Below are 23,137 nucleotides of genomic sequence, written 5' to 3'. Positions count from 1 at the left end.
GCCTCGAGGGGCCCGGGCGTCCGGGCCGCCATTGTTCCGCCTCCTCCCCGGCGCGGACTACGACTCCCGTGATGCCCCGCGCGGCGCGGCCCAATGGGAGGCGGCGCGGGGAGGGGGCGGGGTCTCCCCGCGGCGGCGGCCAATGAGCGCGCGGCTCCCCGCGGCGGCGGCCAATGAGCGCGCGGCGCCGGGAGGCCCCGCCCCAACGAGCGCGGCTACAAAAGGCGCCGCGCGGGCGGCGGGCGCCGCATTGACCGCCCGCCGCCGCCGCCGCGTCTTAAAGGGGCCGCGTCGCCGCCGTTACCGAAACCGGGGGGGTGGCCGAGAGCCCGCGCAGCGACACCGGGAGCCATGAGGGAGATCGTCCACATCCAGGCCGGCCAATGCGGCAACCAGATCGGGGCCAAGGTGAGCCCGGACCGGGGGGGGGGGGGCCCGCATCGGCCAAGCCCCTTTTAAGAGCTCCCCCCTCCCCCCCGCGCGCCGCTCCCCCCCCCCCCCCCCCCCGCGGCGGCGGCGGGAGACAAAGGAGGGGGGAGGGGCCTCGGCCAGCCCCAATTTGGGCCGTTTTTACCCCAAAATCCCCCCCGATGTGAAGGGGGCGCCGTGAGAAAACGCATATTTTTTTTCCTTGTCTTAAATAAACCCCCGTTTTTGCGCCGCAAAATGGAGGTTTTTCGCATCTAAATGCGGGTTTTTCTCCCCAAAATAAAGTTTTTTACTTAAAAAAATAACGTTTTTTTCGCTGCAAAATAAAGGTTTTTGGCCACACGGTGGAGGTTTTTTTTTTCCCTTCAAAATGGAGGTTTTTTGCCTCACAACGCAGGCGCGTGGGCCCCAAAATGGAGGTTTTTCGCCCCAAAATGGAGGCTGCGGGGCGCAAAATGGAGGCTGTTCGGCTCGGGGCGGGCGGCCCCGAAACGGGGCGTTTGTGCCCCAAAAAGGGGCGTTTTCCCGCCTCGTTCCCGGTAAAAAATGAGCATTTTTGGGCACCGAAATGGGGGGGTTCGTTGCGGATTGGGCAGTCCCCGAAAAGGCGGGTTTTGGCCCCAAAAAGGCCACGGAAACGGGGTTTTTCGCTCCAAATCGGCGCCGCCCGCACGGGGTTTCCAGCCCCAAAATGGAGGTTTTCCGCCCCAGAATGGAGCTTTGTTCCCCGCCCATGCCCCCATCCGCCCCAAAACGGCGCTTTTTTGCCCCAAAAAGGGCCCTGGGGGTTCCGAGTGCAGCTTTTTCCCCAAAATCATCATTTTTTTCGCCTCAAAATGGATTTTTTCCGCCTATTTTGGCATTAAAACGGGGGTTTGCAGCCCCCAAAATGGAGGCGTTTCCGCCCCAAAATGGAGGCTGCCGGCCCGGACCTTTGTGCTCCCAAAGGGCGGGTTTTTCAACCCAAAAAAGGGGATTTTTCCGCCAAAATAAAGATTTTTACTCCTAAAAAGGCATCTTTTATTCCTAAAGTAATTGCATATTTTTTTTCCAGATCCTTCATGTGTTTTTTTCCTTTTTTTCCCCTTTTTTTCCCCCACGTAAGTGAGGATTTTCTACCCAAAAATGAAGCGTTTTTTTTTGTTTTTATATACTTTTTGCCTTTTTTTTAATTGGCCTCTAAATCGTGGTTTTTAGCCCCAGAACAGCAACTTTTTGCCCTTAGGGGCGTTTTTCCACCCCAAAATGAGAAAAATCCGTTTTTTCTGCCCTGAATTGCAGTTTTATCCCCAAAATGAAAGATTTTGGACAATAAATCCAATTTTCTCTTGCAAAATGCTCTTTTTTGTCTCCAAAAACACAATTTTGGTCTCAAAACCGCATTTTTTGGTGCTCCAACAGATTTGCCTGCACCAAAATCTTTTTTTTTTTGATGCTTAAACTAAGTTTTTTTTAGTCCCCAAAAAGCACCTTTTTCTCCCCAGAATGGGTTTCTCAGCCACAAAGTGGAGTCTTTTCTCTCATTTTTTTTTCCAAAACGCCTTTTTTTGGCCCCAAAAAGGGATTTTCCCCCCTGCAAAATGGCTTTTTTTTTGCTGACAAAAGCTTTAATTTTCCAGCCACCAAACGGGGCGGTTTTGCCCCAAAAAAGGTGGGGTTTTTTTGCACCAAAACCAACAAATTTGCACATGAAAAACCAGGGTTTTCTGCCCCAAAACAGGTTTTGAGCTCTTTTCTCTCCCGTCCCAAAATTGGGTTTTTTGGCCCATTTAAGGGCGTGTCCCCCCCCCAAGGTGACTTTGGGGGGGGGGGGACACGGGGTCCCCCCAACCCCCCTATTTGTCCCCCCCTCCCAAATTCAGCAAAATAAAGAGGGAAATTGGACAAAAAGCAGAAAAAAAATCAAATTTAAACACTCAAAAGATGTAATTTTAAGTACAAGGGGTTTTTTTGGGTGAAAACCACCCAGATTTGGTGCTTTCGGGCCCTTTTTTTTGAATTTTCGCCTGTTTCCGCTTCCCGCCCGGCAGTTTCTTTTTATTTTATTTTATTTTTCTTTTTTTCTCCTTTTTTTTTCCGCGGTGCGGAGGCCCCGCCCCTTTAGGCCACACCCCCTTTGCACACAGGCCCCGCCCCTTCCAGGTTGCCCCGCCCCCTGTGACGTTTCGTGTCCTCCCCTGGGTGGCTCCGCCCCTTCTCTGTGATAGGCCCGGCCCTGGCGGTGGCTCCGCCCCCTGCTCAGGCTCCGCCCCCTCCCTAAGACCAGGTGGCCCCAAATAGGGGACAAGGACCCAGATGTCCCCAAGGGGCCCTGGGTGTCCAAGATGTCCCCAAGGAGGGGACAGGACCTGGATGTCCCCAAGGGGCCCTGGTGTCCCCATATAGGAGATGGGACCCAGGTGTCCCCAATGGGCCCCGGTGTCCAGGATGTCCCCAAGGAGGGGACAGGACCTGGATGTCCCCAAGGGGTCCTGGGTGTCCCCAAGGAGGGGACAGAACCTGGATGTCCCCAAGGGCCCTGGGTGTCCCTAAGGGGCCCTGGTGTCCAGGATGTCCCCAAGGTGGGGACAGGACCCAGGTGTCCCCAAGGGGCTCTGGTGTCCCCAAGGAGCTTGGGTGTCCCCAAATAGGAGATAGGACCCAGGTGTCCCCAAGGGACACGGATGTCCCCAATGGGCCCTGGTGTCCAGGATGTCCCCAAGGTGGGGACAGGACCCAGATGTCCCCAAGGGGCTCTGGTGTCCGGGATGTCCCCAAGGAGGGGACAGGACCAGGGTGTCCCCAAGGGTCCCTGGTGTCTGGGGTGTCCCCAAATAGGGGACAGGACCTGGATGTCCCCAAGGGACATGGATGTCCCCAATGGGCCCTGGTGTCCGGGATGTCCCCAAGGAGGGGACAGTCCCCAATGGGCCCTGGTGTCCAAGATGTCCCCAAGGTGGGGACAGGACCCAGGTGTCCCCAAGGGGCCCCTGGTGTCCCCAAGGTGGGGACAGGACCCAGGTGTCCCCAAGGGACATGGATGTCCCTAAGGGGCCCTGGTGTCCGGGATGTCCCCAAGGAGGGGACAGGACCGGGGTGTCCCCAAGGGACATGGATGTCCCCAGTGGGCTCTGGTCTCCAGGATGTCCCCAAAGAGGGGACAGGACCCAGATGTCCCCAAGGGACATGGATGTCCCCAATGGACCCTGGTGTCTGGGGTGTCCCCAAGGGGTCCTGGTGTCCAGGATGTCCCCAAGGAGGGGACAGTCCCCAATAGACCCTGGTGTCCAGGATGTCCCCAAATAGGGGACAGGGTGCTAGGTGTCCCCAAATAGGGGACAGGACCTGGATGTCCCTAAGGGGCCCTGGAGTCCAGGATGTCCCCAAGGTGGGGACAGGACCCAGGTGTCCCCAAGGAGCTTGGGTGTCCCCAAATAGGAGATAGGACCCAGATGTCCCCAAGGGACACGGATGTCCCCAATGGGCCCTGGTGTCCAGGATGTCCCCAAGGAGGAAACAGGACCTGGATGTCCCCAAGGGGCCCTGGTGTCCCCAAGGTGGGGACAGGACCCAGATGTCCCCAATGGGCCCCGGTGTCCAGGATGTCCCCAAGGAGGGGACAGGACCTGGATGTCCCCAAGGGCCCTGGGTGTCCCTAAGGGGCCCTGGTGTCCAGGATGTCCCCAAGGAGGGGACAGGACCCAGATGTCCCCAAGGAGGGGAGGGTCCCCAAGGGTCCCCGGTGTCCGGGCGCTCACATTGTCCCCGTTGTCCCCATTGTCCCCATGTCCCCACAGTTCTGGGAGGTGATCAGTGACGAACACGGCATCGACCCCACGGGGACCTACCATGGGGACAGCGACCTGCAGCTGGACCGCATCAGCGTCTACTACAACGAGGCCACCGGTATGTCCCCAATGTCCCCAAATGTGTCCCCAACGTCCCCAATGTCCCCAACTGCGTCCCGTGTCCCCAGCCGCGTCCCCAAACCCGTCCCGTGTCCCCAACCCCGTATCCCCTACCATGGGGACAGCGACCTGCAGCTGGACCGCATCAGCGTCTACTACAACGAGGCCACCGGTATGTCCCCAAATGTGTCCTCAAATGTGTCCCCAATGTCCCCAACCGCGTCCCCAACCCCGTCCCCGTGTCCCCAACCCCGTGTCCCCTACCATGGGGACAGCGACCTGCAGCTGGACCGCATCAGCGTCTACTACAACGAGGCCACCGGTGCGTCCCCGGTGTCCCCAACCCTGTCCCCAGTGTCCCCAACCCCGTCCCGTGTCCCCAGCCGCATCCCAAATGTCCCCAACGCCGCCCCCGGTGTCCCCAACCTGATTCCCCGCGTCCCCGTGTCCCCAGCCGTGTCCCCAACCCCATTCTTGACGTCCCCAGCCGTGTCCCCTGTGTCCCCAACCGTGTCCCGTGTCTCCAACCCTGTCCCCAACGTCCTCAAGCCTGTCCCGTGTCCCCAGCCGCGTCCCCAACCCCATCCCCCGTGTCCCCAACCACGTCCCCGGTGTCCCCAACTGCATCCCAAATGTCCCCAACCCCATCCCTGACGTCCCCGACCGCGTCCCATGTCCCCAACTGCATCCCCCGTGTCCCCAACCGCGTCCCTGATGTCCCCTCATGTCCCCAACCCCGTCCCCTGTGTCCCCAACGCCGTCCCCAGTGTCCCCAACCCCATCCCTGACGTCCCCGATGTCCCCAACCCCATCCCGTGTCCCCAAGCGCGTCCCCGATGTCCCCAACCGTGTCCCGTGTCCCCAACCCTGTCACCAACCGCGTCCCCCGACGTCCCCAACCGCGTCCCCCGTGTCCCCACCCATGTTCTGTGTCCCCAACCCTGTCCCCAACGTCCTCAACCCCGTCCCGTGTCCCCAACCGCGTCCCCAACCGCGTCCCATGTCCCCAAACGCGTCCCCGACGTCCTCAACCCCGTCCCCCGTGTCCCCAACCGCGTCCCTGATGTCCCCTGACGTCCCCAACCCTGTCCCCCCTGTCCCCAACTGCATCCCCAATGTCCCCAACCCCATCCCCAATGTCCCCAAGCCCTCCCGCGTTGGTGCCCTCCTTGGTGGCCCCGTGGCCACCTGCTCCAGGGGGGTGACGGGACCCGCGGCGGGTGTCCCCCGCCCCCCTCGGTGACACGTTGTCCCCTCGGTGACACGTCATTGTCCCCAAGGGGGCAAGTACGTCCCGCGCGCCATCTTGGTGGACCTGGAGCCGGGCACCATGGACTCGGTGAGGTCGGGGCCCTTCGGCCAGATCTTCCGGCCGGACAACTTCGTCTTCGGTGAGTGTCCCCGATGTCCCCAAGGTGTCCCCAGTGTCCCCAGGGTGGCCCCAGTGTCCCCAAGCTGCTGCCATCCCCGGCACGTTGCCCCATGTCCATATATGGCCTCATGGTGGCACCTATGGTGGCCCTTGTGGTGGTCCCCATCTCTACGTTGACTTTGTGGTTGAGTTTGAGGTGTCCCCAAGGTGTCCCCAATGTCCCCAGGGTGTCCCCAAGGTGTCACCAACCTACTGCCATCCCCGCCATGTTGTCCCTTGCCTGTGTATGGCCCCATGATGGCGCCTATGGTGGCCCTCATGGTGGCCCCCATCCCTACGTTGACCTTGTGGTTGAGCCTGAGGTGTCCCCAAGGTGTCCCCAATGTCCCCAGAGTGTCCCCAAGGTGTTCCCAACCTGCTGCCGTCCCCGCCATGTTGTCCCTTGCCTGTGTATGGCCCCATGATGGCGCCTATGGTGGCCCTCATGGTGGCCCCCATCCCTACGTTAACCTTGTGGTTGAGTCTGAGGTGTCCCCAAGGTGTCCCCAATGTCCCCAGAGTGTCCCCAGTGTCCCCAAGGTGTCCCCAACCTGCTGCCATCCCCGCCATGTTGTCCCTTGCCTGTGTATGGCCCCATGGTGGCGCCTATGGTGGCTTTCATGGTGGCCCCCATCCCTACGTTGACCTTGTGGTTGAGCCTGAGGTGTCCCCAAGATGTCCCCAATGTCCCCAAGGTGTCACTAAGGGTGGAATGAAGGTCCCAAAGAGGACATGAAGGTCCAAGGTCCCCAGGTCTTGGAGACACCCAAGAACGACCCAAGTTCCCCCATGGAGGAACCTCAACCTTGAGGAGACCCAAGACCCCCAACCCAAGAGCCTGAACACAAGAGACCCAAGAGCCTCCTGAGGTCCCCATGGTCCCCTCAAGGTGTCCCTAAGGGTGGAATGAAGGTCCCCAAGGTCCACAGGGTGTCTCCAAGACACCCAAGAAGGACCAAGTTCCCTCATGGAGAAACCTCAACCTTGAGGAGATCCAAAACCCCAAAGCCAAGAGCCTCCTGAGGTCCCCAGTGTCCCCATGGTCCCCTCAAGGTGTCCCTAAGGTTAGAATGAAGGTCCCAAAGAGGACATGAAGGACCCCAAGGTCCACGGGGTGTCTCCAAGACACCCAAGAATGACCAAGTTCCCCCATGGAGGAACCTCAACCTTGAGGAGACCCAAGACCCCCAACCCAAGAGACCCAAGAGCCTCCTGAGGTCCCCAATGTCCTGTCAAGTTGTTCCTAAGGGTGGAATGAAGGTCCCCAAGTCTCTAGGACACCAAGTTCCCCCATGGAGGAACCTCAACCTTGAGGAGACCCAAGACCCCCAACCCAAGAGCCCTCCCAAGGTCTCCAATGTCCCCATGGTCCCCTCAAGGTGTCCCTAAGGGTGGAATGAAGGTCCCCGAGTCTCTAGGACACCCAAGAATGACCAAATTCCTCCATGGAGGAACCTCAACCTTGAGGAGATCCAAGAGTCCCAACCCAAGAGCCTCCTGAGGTCCCCAGTGTCCCCTCAAGGTGTCCCTAAGGGTGGAATGAAGGTCCCCAAGGTCCACGGGGTGTCTCCAAGACACCCAAGAAGGACCAAGTTCCCTCATGGAGGAACCTCAAACCTTGAGGAGACCCAAAACCCCCAACCCAAGAGACCCAAGGGGACCCAGGAGCCCTGTTGAGGTCCCCAATGTCCCCATGGTCCCCTCAAGGTGTCCCTAAGGGTGGAATGAAGGTCCCCAAGTCTCTAGGACACCCAAGAAGGACCAAGTTCCCCCATGGAGGAACCTCAACCTTGAGGAGACCCAAGGGGACCCGGGAGCCCTGCTGAGGTCCCCAATCTTCAACCCTGGAGGAGACCCAAGACCCCCAACGCAAGAGCCCTCCCAATGTCCCCAGTGTCCCCTCAAGGTGTCCCTAAGGGTGGAATGAAGGTCCCCAAGTCTCTAGGACACCCAAGAATGACCAAGTTCCCCCATGGAGGAACCTCAACCTTGAGGAGACCCAAGACCCCCAACCCAAGAGCCTGAACCCAAGGGACCCAAGAGCCTCCTGAGATCCCTAGTGTCCCCTCAAGGTGTCCCTAAGGGTGGAATGAAGGTCCCCAAGTCTCTAGGACACCCAAGAATGACTAAGTTCCCCCATGGAGAACCCTCAACCCTTGAGAAGACCCAAGACCCCCAACCCAAGAGCCTGAACCCAAGAGCCCTTCTGAGGTCCCCATTGTTCCCTCAAGGTGTCCCTAAGGGTAGAATGAAGGTCCCAAAGAGGACATGAAGGTCCCCAGGGTGTCTCCAAGAACGACCAAGTTCCCCCATGGAGATCCCTCAACCTTGAGGAGACCCAAGACCCCGGACCCAAGAGCCCGCCCAATGTCCCCATGGTCCCCTCAATGTGTCCCTAAGGGTGGAATGAAGGTCCCAAGGAGGCTGTGAAGGTCCCCAAGGTCCACGGGGTGTCTCCAAGACACCCAAGAAGGACCAAGTTCCCCCATGGAGGAACCTCAAACCTTGAGGAGACCGAAGACCCCCAACCCAAGAGACCCAAGAGCCTCCTGAGGTCCCCAGTGTCTCCTCAAGGTGTCCCTAAGGGTGGAATGAAGGTCCCCAAGTCTCTAGGACACCCAAGAAGGACCAAGTTCCCCCATGGAGGAACCTCAACCTTGAGGAGACCCAAGGGGACCCAGGAGCCCTGCTGAGGTCCCCAATGTCCTGTCAAGTTGTCCCTAAAGGAGGAATGAAGGTCCCCAAGTCTCTAGGACACCCAAGAATGACCAAGTTCCCCCATGGAGGAACCTCAACCTTGAGGAGACCCAAGACCCCCAACCCAAGAGCCTGAACCCAAGGGACCCAAGAGCCTCCTGAGATCCCTAGTGTCCCCATGGTCCCCTCAAGGTGTCCCTAAGGGTGGAATGAAGGTCCCCAAGGTCCCCAGGGTGTCTCCAAGACACCCAAGAAGGACCAAGTTCCCCCATGGAGGATCCTCAACCTTGAGAAGACCCAAGACCCCCTGTCCAAGAACCTGAACCCAAGGGACCCAAGAGCCCTTCTGAGGTCCCCATTGTTCCATCAAGGTGTCCCTAAGGGTGGAATGAAGGTCCCAAAGAGGACATGAAGGTCCCCAGGGTGTCTCCAAGACACCCAAGAATGACCAATTTCCCCATGGAGAAACCTCAACCTTGAGGAGACCCAAGACCCCCAACCCAAGAGCCTCCTGAGATCCCTAGTGTCCCCTCAAGGTGTCCCTAAGGGTGGAATGAAGGTCCCCAAGTCTCTAGGACACCCAAGAACGACCAAATTCCCCCATGGAGGAACCTCAACCTTGAGGAGACCCAAGGGGACCCAGGAACCCTGCTGAGGTCCCCAATGTCCTGTCAAGTTGTCCCTAAGGGTGGAATGAAGGTCCCCAAGTCTCTAGGACACCCAAGAATGACCAAGTTCCCCCATGGAGGATCCTCAACCTTGAGGAGACCCAAGACCCCCAACCCAAGAGCTTGAACCCAAGGGACCCAAGAGCCTCCTGAGGTCCCCAGTGTCCCCTCAAGGTGTCCCTAAGGGTGGAATGAAGGTCCCCAAGGTCCACGGGGTGTCTCCAGGACACCCGAGAACGACCAAGTTCCCCCATGGAGGAACCTCAACCTTGAGGAGACCCAAGACCCCCAGATGTCCTCACCGTGTCCCCATCCCCTTGCGCAGGCCAAAGCGGCGCCGGCAACAACTGGGCCAAGGGCCACTACACGGAGGGCGCCGAGCTGGTGGACTCGGTGCTGGACGTGGTCCGCAAGGAGGCCGAGAGCTGCGACTGTCTCCAGGGCTTCCAACTGACCCATTCCCTCGGTGGTGGCACCGGTTCCGGCATGGGCACCCTGCTCATCTCCAAGATCCGCGAGGAATATCCCGACCGGATCATGAACACCTTCAGCGTGGTGCCGTCCCCGAAGGTGTCGGACACGGTGGTGGAGCCCTACAACGCGACGCTCTCCGTGCACCAGCTGGTGGAGAACACGGACGAGACCTACTGCATCGACAACGAGGCCCTCTACGACATCTGCTTCCGCACGCTCAAGTTGACCACGCCGACCTACGGCGACCTCAACCACTTGGTGTCGGCCACCATGAGCGGCGTCACCACCTGCCTGCGCTTCCCGGGCCAGCTCAACGCCGACCTGCGCAAGCTGGCGGTCAACATGGTCCCCTTCCCGCGGCTCCACTTCTTCATGCCGGGCTTCGCGCCGTTGACGTCGCGCGGGAGCCAGCAGTACCGCGCGTTGACCGTCCCCGAGCTGACCCAGCAGGTCTTCGACGCCAAGAACATGATGGCGGCGTGCGACCCGCGCCACGGGCGCTACCTCACGGTGGCCGCCGTCTTCCGGGGCCGCATGTCCATGAAGGAGGTGGACGAGCAGATGCTCAACGTGCAGAACAAGAACAGCTCCTACTTCGTGGAGTGGATCCCCAACAACGTGAAGACGGCCGTGTGCGACATCCCGCCGCGCGGCCTCAAGATGGCCGTCACCTTCATCGGCAACAGCACGGCCATCCAGGAGCTCTTCAAGAGGATCTCGGAGCAGTTCACGGCCATGTTCCGCCGCAAGGCCTTCCTCCATTGGTACACGGGCGAGGGCATGGACGAGATGGAGTTCACCGAGGCCGAGAGCAACATGAACGACCTGGTCTCCGAGTACCAGCAGTACCAGGACGCCACGGCCGAGGAGGAGGAGGACTTCGGCGAGGAGGCCGAAGAGGAGGCCTGAGGTTGAGGTGGCCCCGGGGGGTCCTCGGCCGCGGGGAGCCCTCAAGTGTCGTCTTCGGCACCGGAAAACCCTTGGCCATCATCATGGGAGAGCCCTTGACCTTCCTCAATGTCCATGGAGGACCCTCGACCATCATCATCGTCACCGGAAAACCCTTGAGTCATCGTCATCATGGAGAGCCCCTGACCTTCCTCAATGTCCATGGAGGACCCTCGACCATCATCGTCGTCACCGGAAAACCCTTGAGTCATCGTCATCATGGGAGAGCCCTTGACCGTCATCATCATCACCGGAAAACCCTTGAGTCGTCATCATGGGAGAGCCCTTGTCCTTCCTCAATGTCCATGGAGAGCCCTTGACCGTCATCATCGTCACCAGAAAACCCTTGGCCATCATCATGGGAGAGCCCTTGTCCTTCCTCTTCGTCCATGGAGATCCCTTGACCATCGTCTTCGTCACCAGAAAACCCTTGGCCATCGTCCTTACTCTATGTCCATGGAGAGCCCTTGACCATCATCATCATCACCAGAAAACCCTTGGCCATCATCATGGGAGAGCCCTTGTCCTTCCTCTTCATCCATGGAGAGTCCTTGACCGTTGTCTTCGTCGCCGGAAACCCTTGGCCATCATCATGGGAGAGCCCATGTCCTTCCTCAATGTCCATGGACAGCCCTTGACCATCGTCATCGTCACCAGAAACCCCTGAGTCGTCATCATCATGATGGGAGAGCCCTTGTCCTTCCTCTTCGTCCATGGAGAGCCCTTGACCATGGTCACCGGGAACCCTCGTCCATCAACATCGTCGTCACCAGAGACCCCATGTCCTTCCTCGGTGTCAACCAAGAGCCCTCGTCCATCATCATCGTCACTGGAGACCCCATGTCATCATCATCATTACCAGGGACCCCATGTCCTTCCTCAACGTCAATGGAGACCCCTTGACCATCATCATCGTCAGTGGGGACCCCTTGACCATCATCATCGTCATCATCGTCAATGGGGACCCCTTGACCATCATCATCATCATTGGAGACCCCATGTCCTTCCTCAACGTCAATGGAGACCCCTTGACCATCATCATCGTCACCAGAGACCCCATGGTCCTTCCTCAACGTCAATGGAGACCCCTTGATCATCATCATCATCATTGGAGACCCCATGTCCTTTCTCAAGGTCAATGGGGACCCCTTGACCATCGTCATCGTCGTCATCGTCAATGGGGACCCCTTGACCATCATCATCGTCACCAGAGACCCCATGGTCCTTCCTCGACGTCAATGGGGACCCCTTGACCATCATCATCGTCGTCATCGTCAATGGGGACCCCTTGACCATCATCATCGTCACCAGAGACCCCATGTCCTTCCTCAACGTCAATGGAGACCCCTTGACCATCATCATCGTCACCAGGGACCCCATGGTCCTTCCTCAAGGTCAATGGGGACCCCTTGACCATCATCATCATCACCAGAGACCCCATGGTCCTTCCTCAACGTCAATGGAGACCCCTTGACCATCATCATCGTCACCAGAGACCCCATGTCCTTCCTCAACGTCAATGGGGACCCCTTGACCATCATCATCGTCACCAGAGACCCCATGGTCCTTCCTCAACGTCAATGGGGACCCCTTGACCATCATCATCGTCAATGGGGACCCCTTGACCATCATCATCGTCACCAGAGACCCCATGTCCTTCCTCAAGGTCAATGGGGACCCCTTGACCATCGTCATCATCATCAATGGGGACCCCTTGACCATCGTCACCGTCCCCGGAGCCTTCGGCCTCGCTCCCCCCATCCCCCTCCCTAAATTATTGCGGCCTCTCCCACCACCTTGACCAAATCGCCCCGTTTTCTCCCCAAAACGGCCACGCGTGGGGGGGGCTCTCCTGCCCCCTCCGTGTCCCCTCGAGCAATTTGGGTTCATTTTGGGCCTTTTTGGGTCATTTTGGGTTCGTTCCGCTTCCTTTTGGGTCATTTCCCTTTTTTTTACGTTTTTTTTGTTGTTTTTTTTCTCTTTTTTTTTTTTTTTTCATATTGAAAAGCCGCCCCCGGGCGAGGAATAAACCCGGGCTGGAAAAGCCACCGCCGGCCGTGTCCCCGTGTCACCTGTGTCACCCCCGGGGTCCCTTCCTGTCCCTGTGTCACCCCTTGGGGTCCCCTTGGGTCCCCTGTTGTCACCAAGGTGCCTTTGGAGGGGGGTGGCCTTGACCTGTCCCCTTGGGGACATCGTGTGACACCCCCCAATGTCCCCAAGGTCCTTCTATGGGTCCCCATGGGTCCCCCGTGTCACCCCTTGGGGTCCCCCCTTGTGCCTATGGGGTCCCCTCCTGTCCCTGTGTCACCCCTTGGGGTCCCCTTGGGTCCCCTGTTGTCACCAAGGTCCCTTTGGGGGGGAGTGGCCTTGACCTGTTCCCTTGGGGACATCGTGTGACACCCCCCAATGTCCCCAAGGTCCTTCTATGGGTCCCTATGGGGTCCCCCTGGGTCCCCTGTGTCACCCCTTGGGGTCCCCTTGGGTCCCCTGTTGTCACCAGGGTCCCTTTGGAGGGGGTGGCCTTGACCTGTCCCCTTGGGGACATCGTGTGACACCCCCCAATGTCCCCAAGGTCCTTCTATGGGGTCCCCCTGGGTCCCCCTGTGTCACCCCTTGGGGTCCCCCCTTGTCCCCAGGGGGCCCCTGTTGTCACCAGGGTCCCTTTGGAGGGGGTGGCCTTGACCTGTCCCCTTTGGGGTCCCCTTGGGGACATCGTGTGACACCCCCCCAATGTCCCCAAGGTCCTTCTATGGGTCCCTATGGGTGGGGGGGGCTGTCCTTGTCCCCTGGTCCCCCCTTGGGGACATCGTGTGACCCCCCCCCCCCAATGTCCCCTGTCCCCAAAACCCCCAGAATTCACCCCAAAACGCAGCCCCCCCCCCCAATGTCACTCACGTGGGGACGGCGCCGCGGGGGGGCCAGGCGTCCGGGCTGGTTTATTGGGCCAAAAAAAACCCAAAATTAGTAAAAAGAAATAAAATTGAGCAATGGAATTATATAAAATACAAGAAAAATAATAAAATACAATAAAATCAATAAAATACAGTAAAATCAATGAAATTGAACAATAACATTAAATAAAAGACAATAAAACACAGTAAAGTTAAATAAAACACAATAGAATTAAATAAAACACAATAGAATTAAATAAACCACAATAAAGGCAAACAATGAAATTAAATAAAAGGCAATAAAATTAAGACAATAAAATTGACCAATGAAATTAAATAAAATACAATAAAACACAATAGAATTAAATAACACACAATCAAATAAAACACAATAGAATTAAAACAAAATTAGAATAAAATTGAATAAAATTAAATACAATCAAATAAAACACAATAAAATACAATAAAAACAATAAAATTAAATAAAATATGATAAAAACAGTGTAATTAAATAAAGCACCATATAATTAAATAGAACACAATATAATTAAATAAACACAACATAATTAAATAAAAACAATATAATTAAATAAAGCACAAAATAATTAAATAAAACACAATATAATTAAATAAAAACAACAGAATTAAATAAACCCCGATATAATTAAATAAAAACAATATAATTAAATAAACCCCAATATAATTAAATAAAAACAATGTAATTAAATAAACCCCAATATAATTAAATAAAACACAATATAATTACATAAAACACAATATAATTCCATAAAACACAGTTAAATTAAATAAAATGCAATTAAATTAAATACAATAAAATTAAATAAATAACCGGGGAGGGGGGTTGGGCTCCCCTCCCCCCCGGGGTCACAGTGTCCCCTGGTGCCACCCGGAGGTGACAGGAAGGTCCCCAAGGAGCCACCGCGAAGCCACCGCGTCGGTGGCAGTGACATCGGTGACATCGGTGACAGTGACGGTGACATCGGTGACGGTGACATCAGTGACATCGGTGACAGTGACGGTGACACCGGTGATGGTGACATCGGTGACGGTGACATCGGTGACATTGGTGACATCGGTGTCGGTGACATTGGTGACGGTGACATCGGTGACAGTGACGGTGACATCGGTGACATTGGTGACATCGGTGTCGGTGACATCAGTGACGGTGACACCGGTGACGGTGACACCCTCATCGGGCGGCCGGGGCCAGCGGCCGGGGACAGGCGGCGGCGGCCGGTGTCACCCCCCGGGTGCCATTGGGGACCAGTGTCACCGGGGGCGTCACCAGCACCGCGGGGGGTGGCCCCAGTGTCACAGGGGGTGTCACCTTCATCGCGGGGGTTGTCCCCGCTGTTGTCACCATCACCCCGAGGGCTGTCCCCGCTCTTGTCACCGTCACGTTGGGGATTGTCCCCGCTGTTGTCACCATCACCTCGGGGGTCGTCCCTGTTGTCCCCACTGTTGTCACCGTCCCGTCGGGGGTTGTCCTCACTGTTGTCCCCATTGTCACCATCGCATTGGGGGTTGTCCCTGTCGTCCCTGCTGTTGTCACCGTCACGCTGGGGGTTGTCCCGGCTGTTGTCATCACCACCTCGGGGGTTGTCCCTGTCGTCCCGGCTGTTGTCCCTGTCCCGTCTGGGGTTGTCACCGTCACCTCGGAGGTTGTCCCCGTCCTGTCGGCTGTTGTCACCGTCACCTCGGAAGTTGTCCCTGTCCCGTCGGCTGTTGTCACTGTCACCTCGGGGGTTGTCCCTGTCGTCCCGGCTGTTGTCCCCGTCACCTCGGGGGCTGTCCCGGCTGTTGTCCCCGTCCCGTCGGTTGTTGTCGTCCCCGTCCCATCGGTTGTTGTCCCCATCACCTCGGAGGTTGTCCCTGTCGTCCCGGCTGTTGTCCCCGTCCCGTCGGTTGTTGTCGTCCCCGTCCCATTGGTTGTTGTCCCCATCACCTCAGGGGTTGTCACCGTCACCTTGGGGGTTGTCCCTGTCGTCCCGGCTGTCGTCCCCGTCCTGTCGGTTGTTGTCCCCGTCCCATCGGTTGTTGTCCCCATCACCTCGGGGGTTGTCGCTGTCGTCCCGGCTGTTGTCCCCACCACCTTGGGGGTTGTCACCGTCACCTCGGGGCTGTCCCGGCTGTCGTCCCCGTCCCGTCGGTTGTTGTCCCCGTCCCGTCGGTTGTTGTCCCCGTCCTGTCGGTTGTTGTCCCCGTCCTGTCGGTTGTTGTCACCGTCCCGTCGGCTGTTGTCCCCATCACCTCGGGGGTTGTCCCCGTCATCCCGGCTGTCCTCCCCGTCCCGTCGGCTGTTGTTGTCACCGTCCCGTCGCCTGTTGTCCCCCCCTCCCCGTACACCTGGGCCGCCACCACCAGCAGCAGCAGCACCAGGAGCCGCCGGGCGGCGCTCGGCTCCTCCGCGGGGGCGGGGCGTCGCACCTGGGGGCGGGGACAAACACCGGTGTCACCAAGGGCCACCAAGATGTCACCAAGGGCCACCAAGGGCCACCAAAATGTCACCAAGGGCCACCAAGTGGCACCAAAATGTCACCAAGTGGCACCAACTGGGTCACCAAGTGGCACCAAGTGGCACCGACTGGGTCACCAAGTGCCACCAAGGGCCACCAAGTGGCACCAAAATGTCACCAAGGGCCACCAAGATGTCACCAAGGGCCACCAAGTGGCACCAAAATGTCACCAAGGGCCACCAAGTGGCACCAAGTGGCACCAAAATGTCACCAAGTGGCACCGACTGCCCCAACAGCGTCACCAAGGGCCACCAAAATGTCACCAAGGGCCACCAAGTGGCACCAAAATGTCACCAAGTGGCACCAAAATGTCACCAAGGGCCACCAAGATGTCACCAAGGGCCACCAACTGTGTCACCAAGTGTCACCAAGTGTCACCAACTGGGTCACCAAGTGTCACTAAGTGTCACCAACTGGGTCACCAAGTGCCACCAAGGGCCACCAAGGGCCACCAAAATGTCACCAAGGGCCACCGACTGCCCCAACAGCGTCACCAAGGGCCACCAAAATGTCACCAAGTGGCACCGACTGGGTCACCAAGTGGCACCAAGTGGCACCGACTGGGTCACCAAGTGTCACCAAGGGCCACCAAAATGTCACCAAGGGCCACCAACAGTGTCACCAAGTGTCACTGACTGGGCCACCAAGGGCCACCAAGTGCCCCCAAGTGCCACCAACAGTGTCACCAAGTGTCACTAAGTGTCACCAACTGGGTCACCAGGTGTCACCATCAGCCCCAGCTGCCCCCAACTGCCCCCGACTGCCACCAATTGCCACCAGCTGCCACCAAAATGTCACCAACTGCCCCCACTGACACCAAAAGTGTCACCAACTGCCCCCAAAATGTCACTAACTGCCCCCAAAAGTGCCCCCAACTGCCACCCACAGTGTCACCAACTGCCCCAACTGTCACCAAAATGTCACCAACTGCCCCAACTGTCACCAACTGCCCCCAAAATGTCACCAAAAGTGTCACCAAGTGCCACTAAAAGCATCACCAACTGCCCCAACTGCCACCAAAATGTCACCAACTGCCCCCAAAATGTCACTAACTGCCCCAACTGCCCCCAAAAGTGCCACCAAGTGCCCCAACTGTCACCGAAAGTGCCACCAACTGCCCCAACTGCCCCCAAAATGTCACTAACTGCCCCAACTGCCCCCAAAAGTGCCACCAAGTGCCCCAACTGTCACCGAAAGTGTCACCAACTGCCCCAACTGCCACCAAAATGTCACTAACTGCCCCCAAAAGTGCCACCAACTGCGCCAACTGTGTCAACTACCCCCAACTGCCCCCAACTGTCACCAAAAGTGTCACCAAGTGCCACCAAAAGTGCCCCCAACTGCCACCAAGTGTCCCCAAGTGCCACCAACAGTGTCACCAACTGCCCCAACTGTCACCAAAATGTCACCAACTGCCCCCAAAATGTCACTAACTACCCCAACTGTGTCACCAACTGCCCCCAACTGCCACCAACAGTGTCACCAACTGCCCCCAAAATGTCACTAACTGTCCCCAACTGTCACCAAAATGCCACCAACTGCCCCCAAAAGTGCCCCCAACTGCCACCCACAGTGTCACCAACTGCCCCAACTGTCACCAAAATGTCACCAAGTGCCCTCAACTGTCACCAAAATGTCACCAACTGCCCCCAAAATGTCACCAAAAGTGTCACCAAGTGCCACTAAAAGCGTCACCAACTGCCCCAACTGCCACCAAAAGTGTCACCAAGTGCCCCAACTGTCACCAAAATGTCACTAACTGCCCCCAAAAGTGCCACCAACTGCCCCAATGGTGCCACCAACTGCCCCCAACTGTCACCAAAATGCCGCTAACTGTCCCCAACTGTCACCAAAATGTCACTAACTGCCCCCAACTGTGTCACCAACTGCCCCCAAAAGTGCCACCAACTGCCCTGTGTCAACTGCCCCCAACTGTCACCAAAAGTGTCACCAACTGCCCCCAAAATGTCACTAAAAGCGTCACCAACTGCCCCAACTGCCCCCAAAATGTCACCAACTGCCCCCAACTGTCACCAAAAGTGCCCCCAGCTGCCACCAACAGTGTCACCAACTGCCCCCAAAATGTCACTAACTGTCCCCAACTGTGTCACCAACTGCCCCCAAAAGTGTCACCAAGTGCCCCAACTGTCACCAAAATGTCACTAACTGCCCCTAAAAGTGCCACCAACTGCCCCAACTGTGTCACCAACTGCCCCCAAAATGTCACTAACTGTCCCCAACTGTGTCACCAACTGCCCCCAAAAGTGTCACCAAGTGCCCCAACTGTCACCGAAAGTGCCACCAACTGCCCCAACTGTGTCACCAACTGCCCCCAAAATGTCACTAACTGCCCCCAAAAGTGTCACCAAGTGCCACTAAAAGCGTCACCAACTGCCCCAACTGCCACCAAAATGTCACTAACTGCCCCCAACGGTGTCACCAACTGCCCCCAAAATGTCACTAACTGCCCCAACTGCCCCCAAAAGTGTCACCAAGTGCCCCAACTGTCACCAAAATGTCACTAACTGCCCCCAAAAGTGCCACCAACTGCCCCAACTGTGTCAACTGCCCCCAACTGCCACCAACAGTGTCACCAACTGCCCCCAAAATGTCACTAACTGTCCCCAACTGTCACCAAAATGCCACTAACTGCCCCCAACTGTGTCACCAACTGCCCCCAAAAGTGTCACCAAGTGCCCCCAACTGCCACCCACAGTGTCACCAACTGCCCCAACTGTCACCAAAATGTCACCAAGTGCCCCAACTGTCACCAACTGCCCCCAAAATGTCACCAAAAGTGTCACCAAGTGCCACTAAAAGCGTCACCAACTGCCCCAACTGCCACCAAAATGTCACCAACTGCCCCCAAAATGTCACTAACTGTCCCCAACTGTCACCAAAATGCCACTAACTGCCCCCAACTGTGTCACCAACTGTCCCCAACAGTGTCACCAAGTGCCCCAACTGTCACCGAAAGTGCCACCAACTGCCCCAACTGCCCCCAAAATGCCACTAACTGCCCCCAACTGCCACCAAAATGTCACCAACTGCCCCCAAAATGTCACTAACTGCCCCCAAAAGTGCCACCAACTGCCCCAACGGTGTCACCAACTGCCCCCAAAATGTCACTAACTGTCCCCAACTGTCACCAAAATGTCACCAACTGCCCCCAACTGTGTCACCAACTGCCCCCAAAAGTGCCACCAACTGCCCCAACTGCCCCCAAAATGTCACCAACTGCCCCCAACTGCCCCCAAAATGTCACTAACTGCCCCCAAGAGTGTCACCAAGTGCCCCAACTGTTACCAAAATGTCACTAACTGCCCCCAAAAGTGCCACCAACTGCCCCAACGGTGTCACCAACTGCCCCCAAAATGTCACTAACTGTCCCCAACTGCCCCCAAAATGTCACCAACTGCCCCCAGAAGTGCCCCCAACTGCCACCCACAGTGTCACCAACTGCCCCCAAAATGTCACTAACTGTCCCCAACTGTCACCAAAATGCCACTAACTGCCCCCAAAATGTCACCAACTGTCCCCAACAGCGTCACCAACCCCAGGGGACAAACAACAACCCTCCCCCCCCCCCCAAACGGGTCGGGGGGGGGGGGGGGGCCGGACGCCTGGGCCCGCCGGGGGGGGGGGGAGGGGAGTGAGTCAGCCCCGGGGGGGGGGCCGTGATTCATCCCCCCCCGCCCCCCCCCGCGGTGGTTTCCGGTCCGGAAACGGGAATCCGGGAAGGGCCCAGGCGTCCGGGAACCTCCCCCCCCGCCGGGGAAATTCCATAGGGCCCCTATAGGGACCCCGCGCCCCTATAGCCCCCTATAGACCCCTATGGGCCCCTATAGACCCCTATAGACCCCGATGGACCCCTATAGCCCCCTATGGGCCCCTATAGACCCCGATGGGCCCCTATAGACCCCGATGGGCCCCTATAGATCCCCAGCATCCGGGTTTCCCCCTCCAGGGGCCCAGGCGTCCGGGAACCCCCCGCCCCCGCCGGGGAAATTCCATAGGGCCCCTATAGGGACCCCCGCGCCCCTATAGACCCCTATGGGCCCCTATAGACCCCTATGGGCCCCTATAGATCCCTATAGACCCCGATGGGCCCCTATAGCCCCCTATGGGCCCCTATAGACCCCTATGGACCCCTATAGACCCCTATAGACCCCTATGGGCCCCTATAGACCCCTATGGACCCCGATGGGCCCCTATAGCCCCCTATGGACCCCTATAGACCCCTATGGACCCCTATGGACCCCTATAGATCCCCAGCATCCGGGTTCCCCCCTCCAGGGGCCCAGGCGTCCGGGAACCACCCCCCCCCACCCGGGGAAATTCCAGGGGCTCCTATAGGGACCCTGCGCCCCATAGACCCCTATGGGCCCCTATAAACTCCTACGGGCCCCTATGGGCCCCTATAGCCCCCTATGGGCCCCTATATATCCCAGGTGTCCGGGTCCCCCCCACTCTCCCCAGGGGCCCCGGCGTCCGGGAACCTCCCCCCACCCCTATAGAGCCCCAACCCCCCCACCAGGGGCTCCTATAGGGACCCCCACGCCCCTATAGACCCATATGGGCCCCTATAGCCCCCTATGGCTCCCATAGCCCCCATAGATCCCTATAGCCCCCATAGATCCCTATAGCTCCCTATAGCCCCCATAGATCCCTATAGCCCCTATAACCCCCATAGCCCCCTATAGCTCCCTATAGCCCCTATAGCCCCCATATCTCCTATAGCCCCCATAGCTCCCTATAGCCCCCATATCCCCTATAGCCCCCTATAGATCCCTATAGCCCCCATAGCCCCCATATCCCCTATAGCCCCCATATCCCCCATATCCCCTATAGCCCCCATATCCCCTATAACCCCCTATATCCCCCATAGCCCCCTATAGCCCCATAGCCCCCCATAGCCCCTATATCCCCCATATCCCCCTATAGCCCCCATATCCCCTATAGCCCCCATATCCCCCATATCCCCTATATCCCCTATAGCCCCCATATCCCCTATATCCCCTATAGCCCCCATAGCTCCCTATATCCCCCATATCCCCCATATCCCCTATAGATCCCTATAGCCCCCATAGCCCCCATATCCCCCATATCCCCTATATCCCCCATAGCCCCCATATCCCCTATAGATCCCTATAGCCCCTATAGCCCCCATATCCCCCATATCCCCTATAGCCCCCATAGCTCCCTATAGCCCCCTATAGCGCCTATAGCCCCCATAGCCCCCATATCCCCTATAGCCCCTATAGCCCCCATAGCCCCTATATCCCCTATATCCCCCATATCCCCCATAGCTCCCATATCCCCTATATCCCCTATATCCCCCCATAGCCCCTATATCCCCTATATCCCCCATATCCCCCCATATCCCCTATAGCCCCCATAGCTCCTCACCGGGGGGGGGTAGAGGACCCGGCGGAGGCGGCGCCGCCGCGGGGGGGCGGGGGGGGGGCGCGGGGGGGGGCCTCGAACGTGAAGCGCCGCGGGGGGGGGGGGCGGGGGCGGGACCCTCCCGGCCACCGTCGCTGCCGCCGCCGCCGCCGCCATCGTCGCAAAATGGCGCCACCCCCGCCCCGGCGCTCCTTATATGGCCTCGGAGGCCCCGCCCCCCCGCTCCTTATATGGTCCCGCCCCCCCGCGCTCCTTATATGGTCCCGCCCCCGCGCTCTTTGTATGGACCCGCCCCCCCGCGCTCCTTATATGGACCCGCCCCCGCGCTCCTTATATGGACCCGCCCCCGCGCTCCTTATATGGCCTGGGCGGCATCGCCCTCCCCGCGCCTTATTTGGACCCGCCCCCGCACTCCTTATATGGCCTCGGAGACCCCGCCCTCCGCTCCTTATTTGGACCCGCCCCCGCGCTCCTAATATGGCCACGGCGGCCCCGCCCCCCGCGTTCCTTATATGGCATCGGAGGCCCCGCCCTCCCGCTCCTTATATGGACCCGCCCCCGCGCTCCTTGTATGGCCCCGCCCCCCGCGCTCCTTATATGGACCCGCCCCCGCGCTCCTTATATGGCCACGGCGGCCCCGCCCCCGCGCTCCTTTTAAGGTCCCGCCCCCGCGCTCCTTATATGGCCTCAGAGACCCCGCCCCCCGCTCCTTATTTGGACCCGCCCCTGCGCTCCTTATATGGACCCGCCCCCACTCTCCTTATATGGCCTCGGCGGTCCCGCCCCCACGCGCTCCTTATGTGGCCCCGCCCACCCTCCTTATAAGGCCCCGCCTCCCCGCTCCTTATATGGCCCCGGCGGCCCCGCCTCCCCCGTGCTCATTGGCTGGCGGGATGGGGAGGGGGGAGCCGCGGTGACGTCAGCGCGGGGGGCGGGGCTAAAGGCGCCATAGGGGCTATAGGGGAGGCTAGGGGAGGTCCATAGAGCCTATAGGGGCATGGGGGGCTATAGGGGACATGGGGCTATAGGGGCCATAGGGGCTATAGGGGCCATAGTGTATAGGGGACGTGGGGCCATAGGGGCTATAGGGGACATGGGGCTATAGGGGGGTATAGGGGTCCATAGAGCCTATAGGGGCACGGGGGGCTATAGGGGACATGGAGGGCTATAGGGGGCTATGGGGGTCCATAGAGCCTATAGGGGCACGGGTGGCTATAGGGGACATGGGGCTATAAGGGGCTATGGGGGTCAACAGAGCCTATAGGGGCATGGGGGGCTATAGGGGTCCATAGAGCCTATAGGGGCTATAGTGTATAGGGGACATGGGGCTATAGGGGGCATGGGGGGCTATAGGGTCTAGGGGACGTGGGGCCATAGGGGCTATAGGGGCCATAGGGGCTATAGTGTATAGGGGACATGGGGCTATAGGGGACTATGGGGGTCAACAGAGCCTATAGGGGCACAGGGGGCTATAGGGGCACGGGGGGCTATAGGGGCCATAGTGTATAGGGGACATAGTGTATAGGGGACATGGGGCTATAGGGGGCTATGGAGGTCCATAGAGCCTATAGGGGCACGGAGGGCTATAGGGGACATGGGGCTATAGGGGCATGGGGGGCTATAGCGGCCATATTGTATAGGGGACATGGGGCTATAGGGGGCTATGGGGGTCCATAGAGCCTATAGGGGCACGGGGGGCTATAGGGGGCATGGGGGGCTATAGGGTATAGGGGACGTGGGGCCATAGGGGCTATAGGGGCCATAGGGGCTATAGGGGCTATAGTGTATA

General features: G+C 58.4%; 1 protein-coding gene across 2 annotated transcripts; it reads left to right on the top strand.

The window, feature by feature from the left end:
• Positions 1–351: 351 nt before the first annotated feature.
• On the top strand, positions 352–10,477 carry LOC148592515 (tubulin beta chain). 2 transcript variants are annotated; one of them, XM_088534581.1, is made up of 4 exons: positions 352–408; positions 4,206–4,314; positions 5,597–5,707; positions 9,418–10,477. In XM_088534581.1, exons 1-4 carry the CDS (start codon positions 352–354, stop codon positions 10,473–10,475), a joined length of 1,335 nt encoding a protein of 444 aa, XP_088390707.1. In that variant the 3' UTR covers positions 10,476–10,477. The 2 variants fall into 2 exon arrangements, with proteins under 2 accessions (XP_088390707.1, XP_088390708.1); XM_088534582.1 differs by lacking the exons at positions 352–408; positions 4,206–4,314 and adding an exon at positions 4,582–4,638.
• The last annotated feature ends 12,660 nt before the right edge of the window (positions 10,478–23,137 follow it).

The sequence above is a fragment of the Tinamus guttatus genome, unplaced genomic scaffold (genome assembly GCF_059628265.1).
Source record: "Tinamus guttatus ecotype Peru unplaced genomic scaffold, ASM5962826v1 Tinamus_guttatus_pri_ptg000575l, whole genome shotgun sequence".
NCBI lineage: Eukaryota > Metazoa > Chordata > Aves > Tinamiformes > Tinamidae > Tinamus > Tinamus guttatus.
This window is presented reverse-complemented; position numbering and strand designations above follow the sequence as displayed.

What these genes read in the sequence shown, in the direction of transcription:
- LOC148592515 (XM_088534581.1), top strand. Translation starts at nt 352, where the DNA reads ATGAGGGAGATCGTCCACATCCAGGCCGGCCAATGCGGCAACCAGATC. An exon ending in GCAACCAGATCGGGGCCAAG is followed by an intron (nt 409 to 4,205) that starts GTGAGCCCGGAC and finishes ATGTCCCCACAG; the next exon opens with TTCTGGGAGGTGATCAGTGA. An exon ending in GCCGGACAACTTCGTCTTCG is followed by an intron (nt 5,708 to 9,417) that starts GTGAGTGTCCCC and finishes CCCCTTGCGCAG; the next exon opens with GCCAAAGCGGCGCCGGCAAC.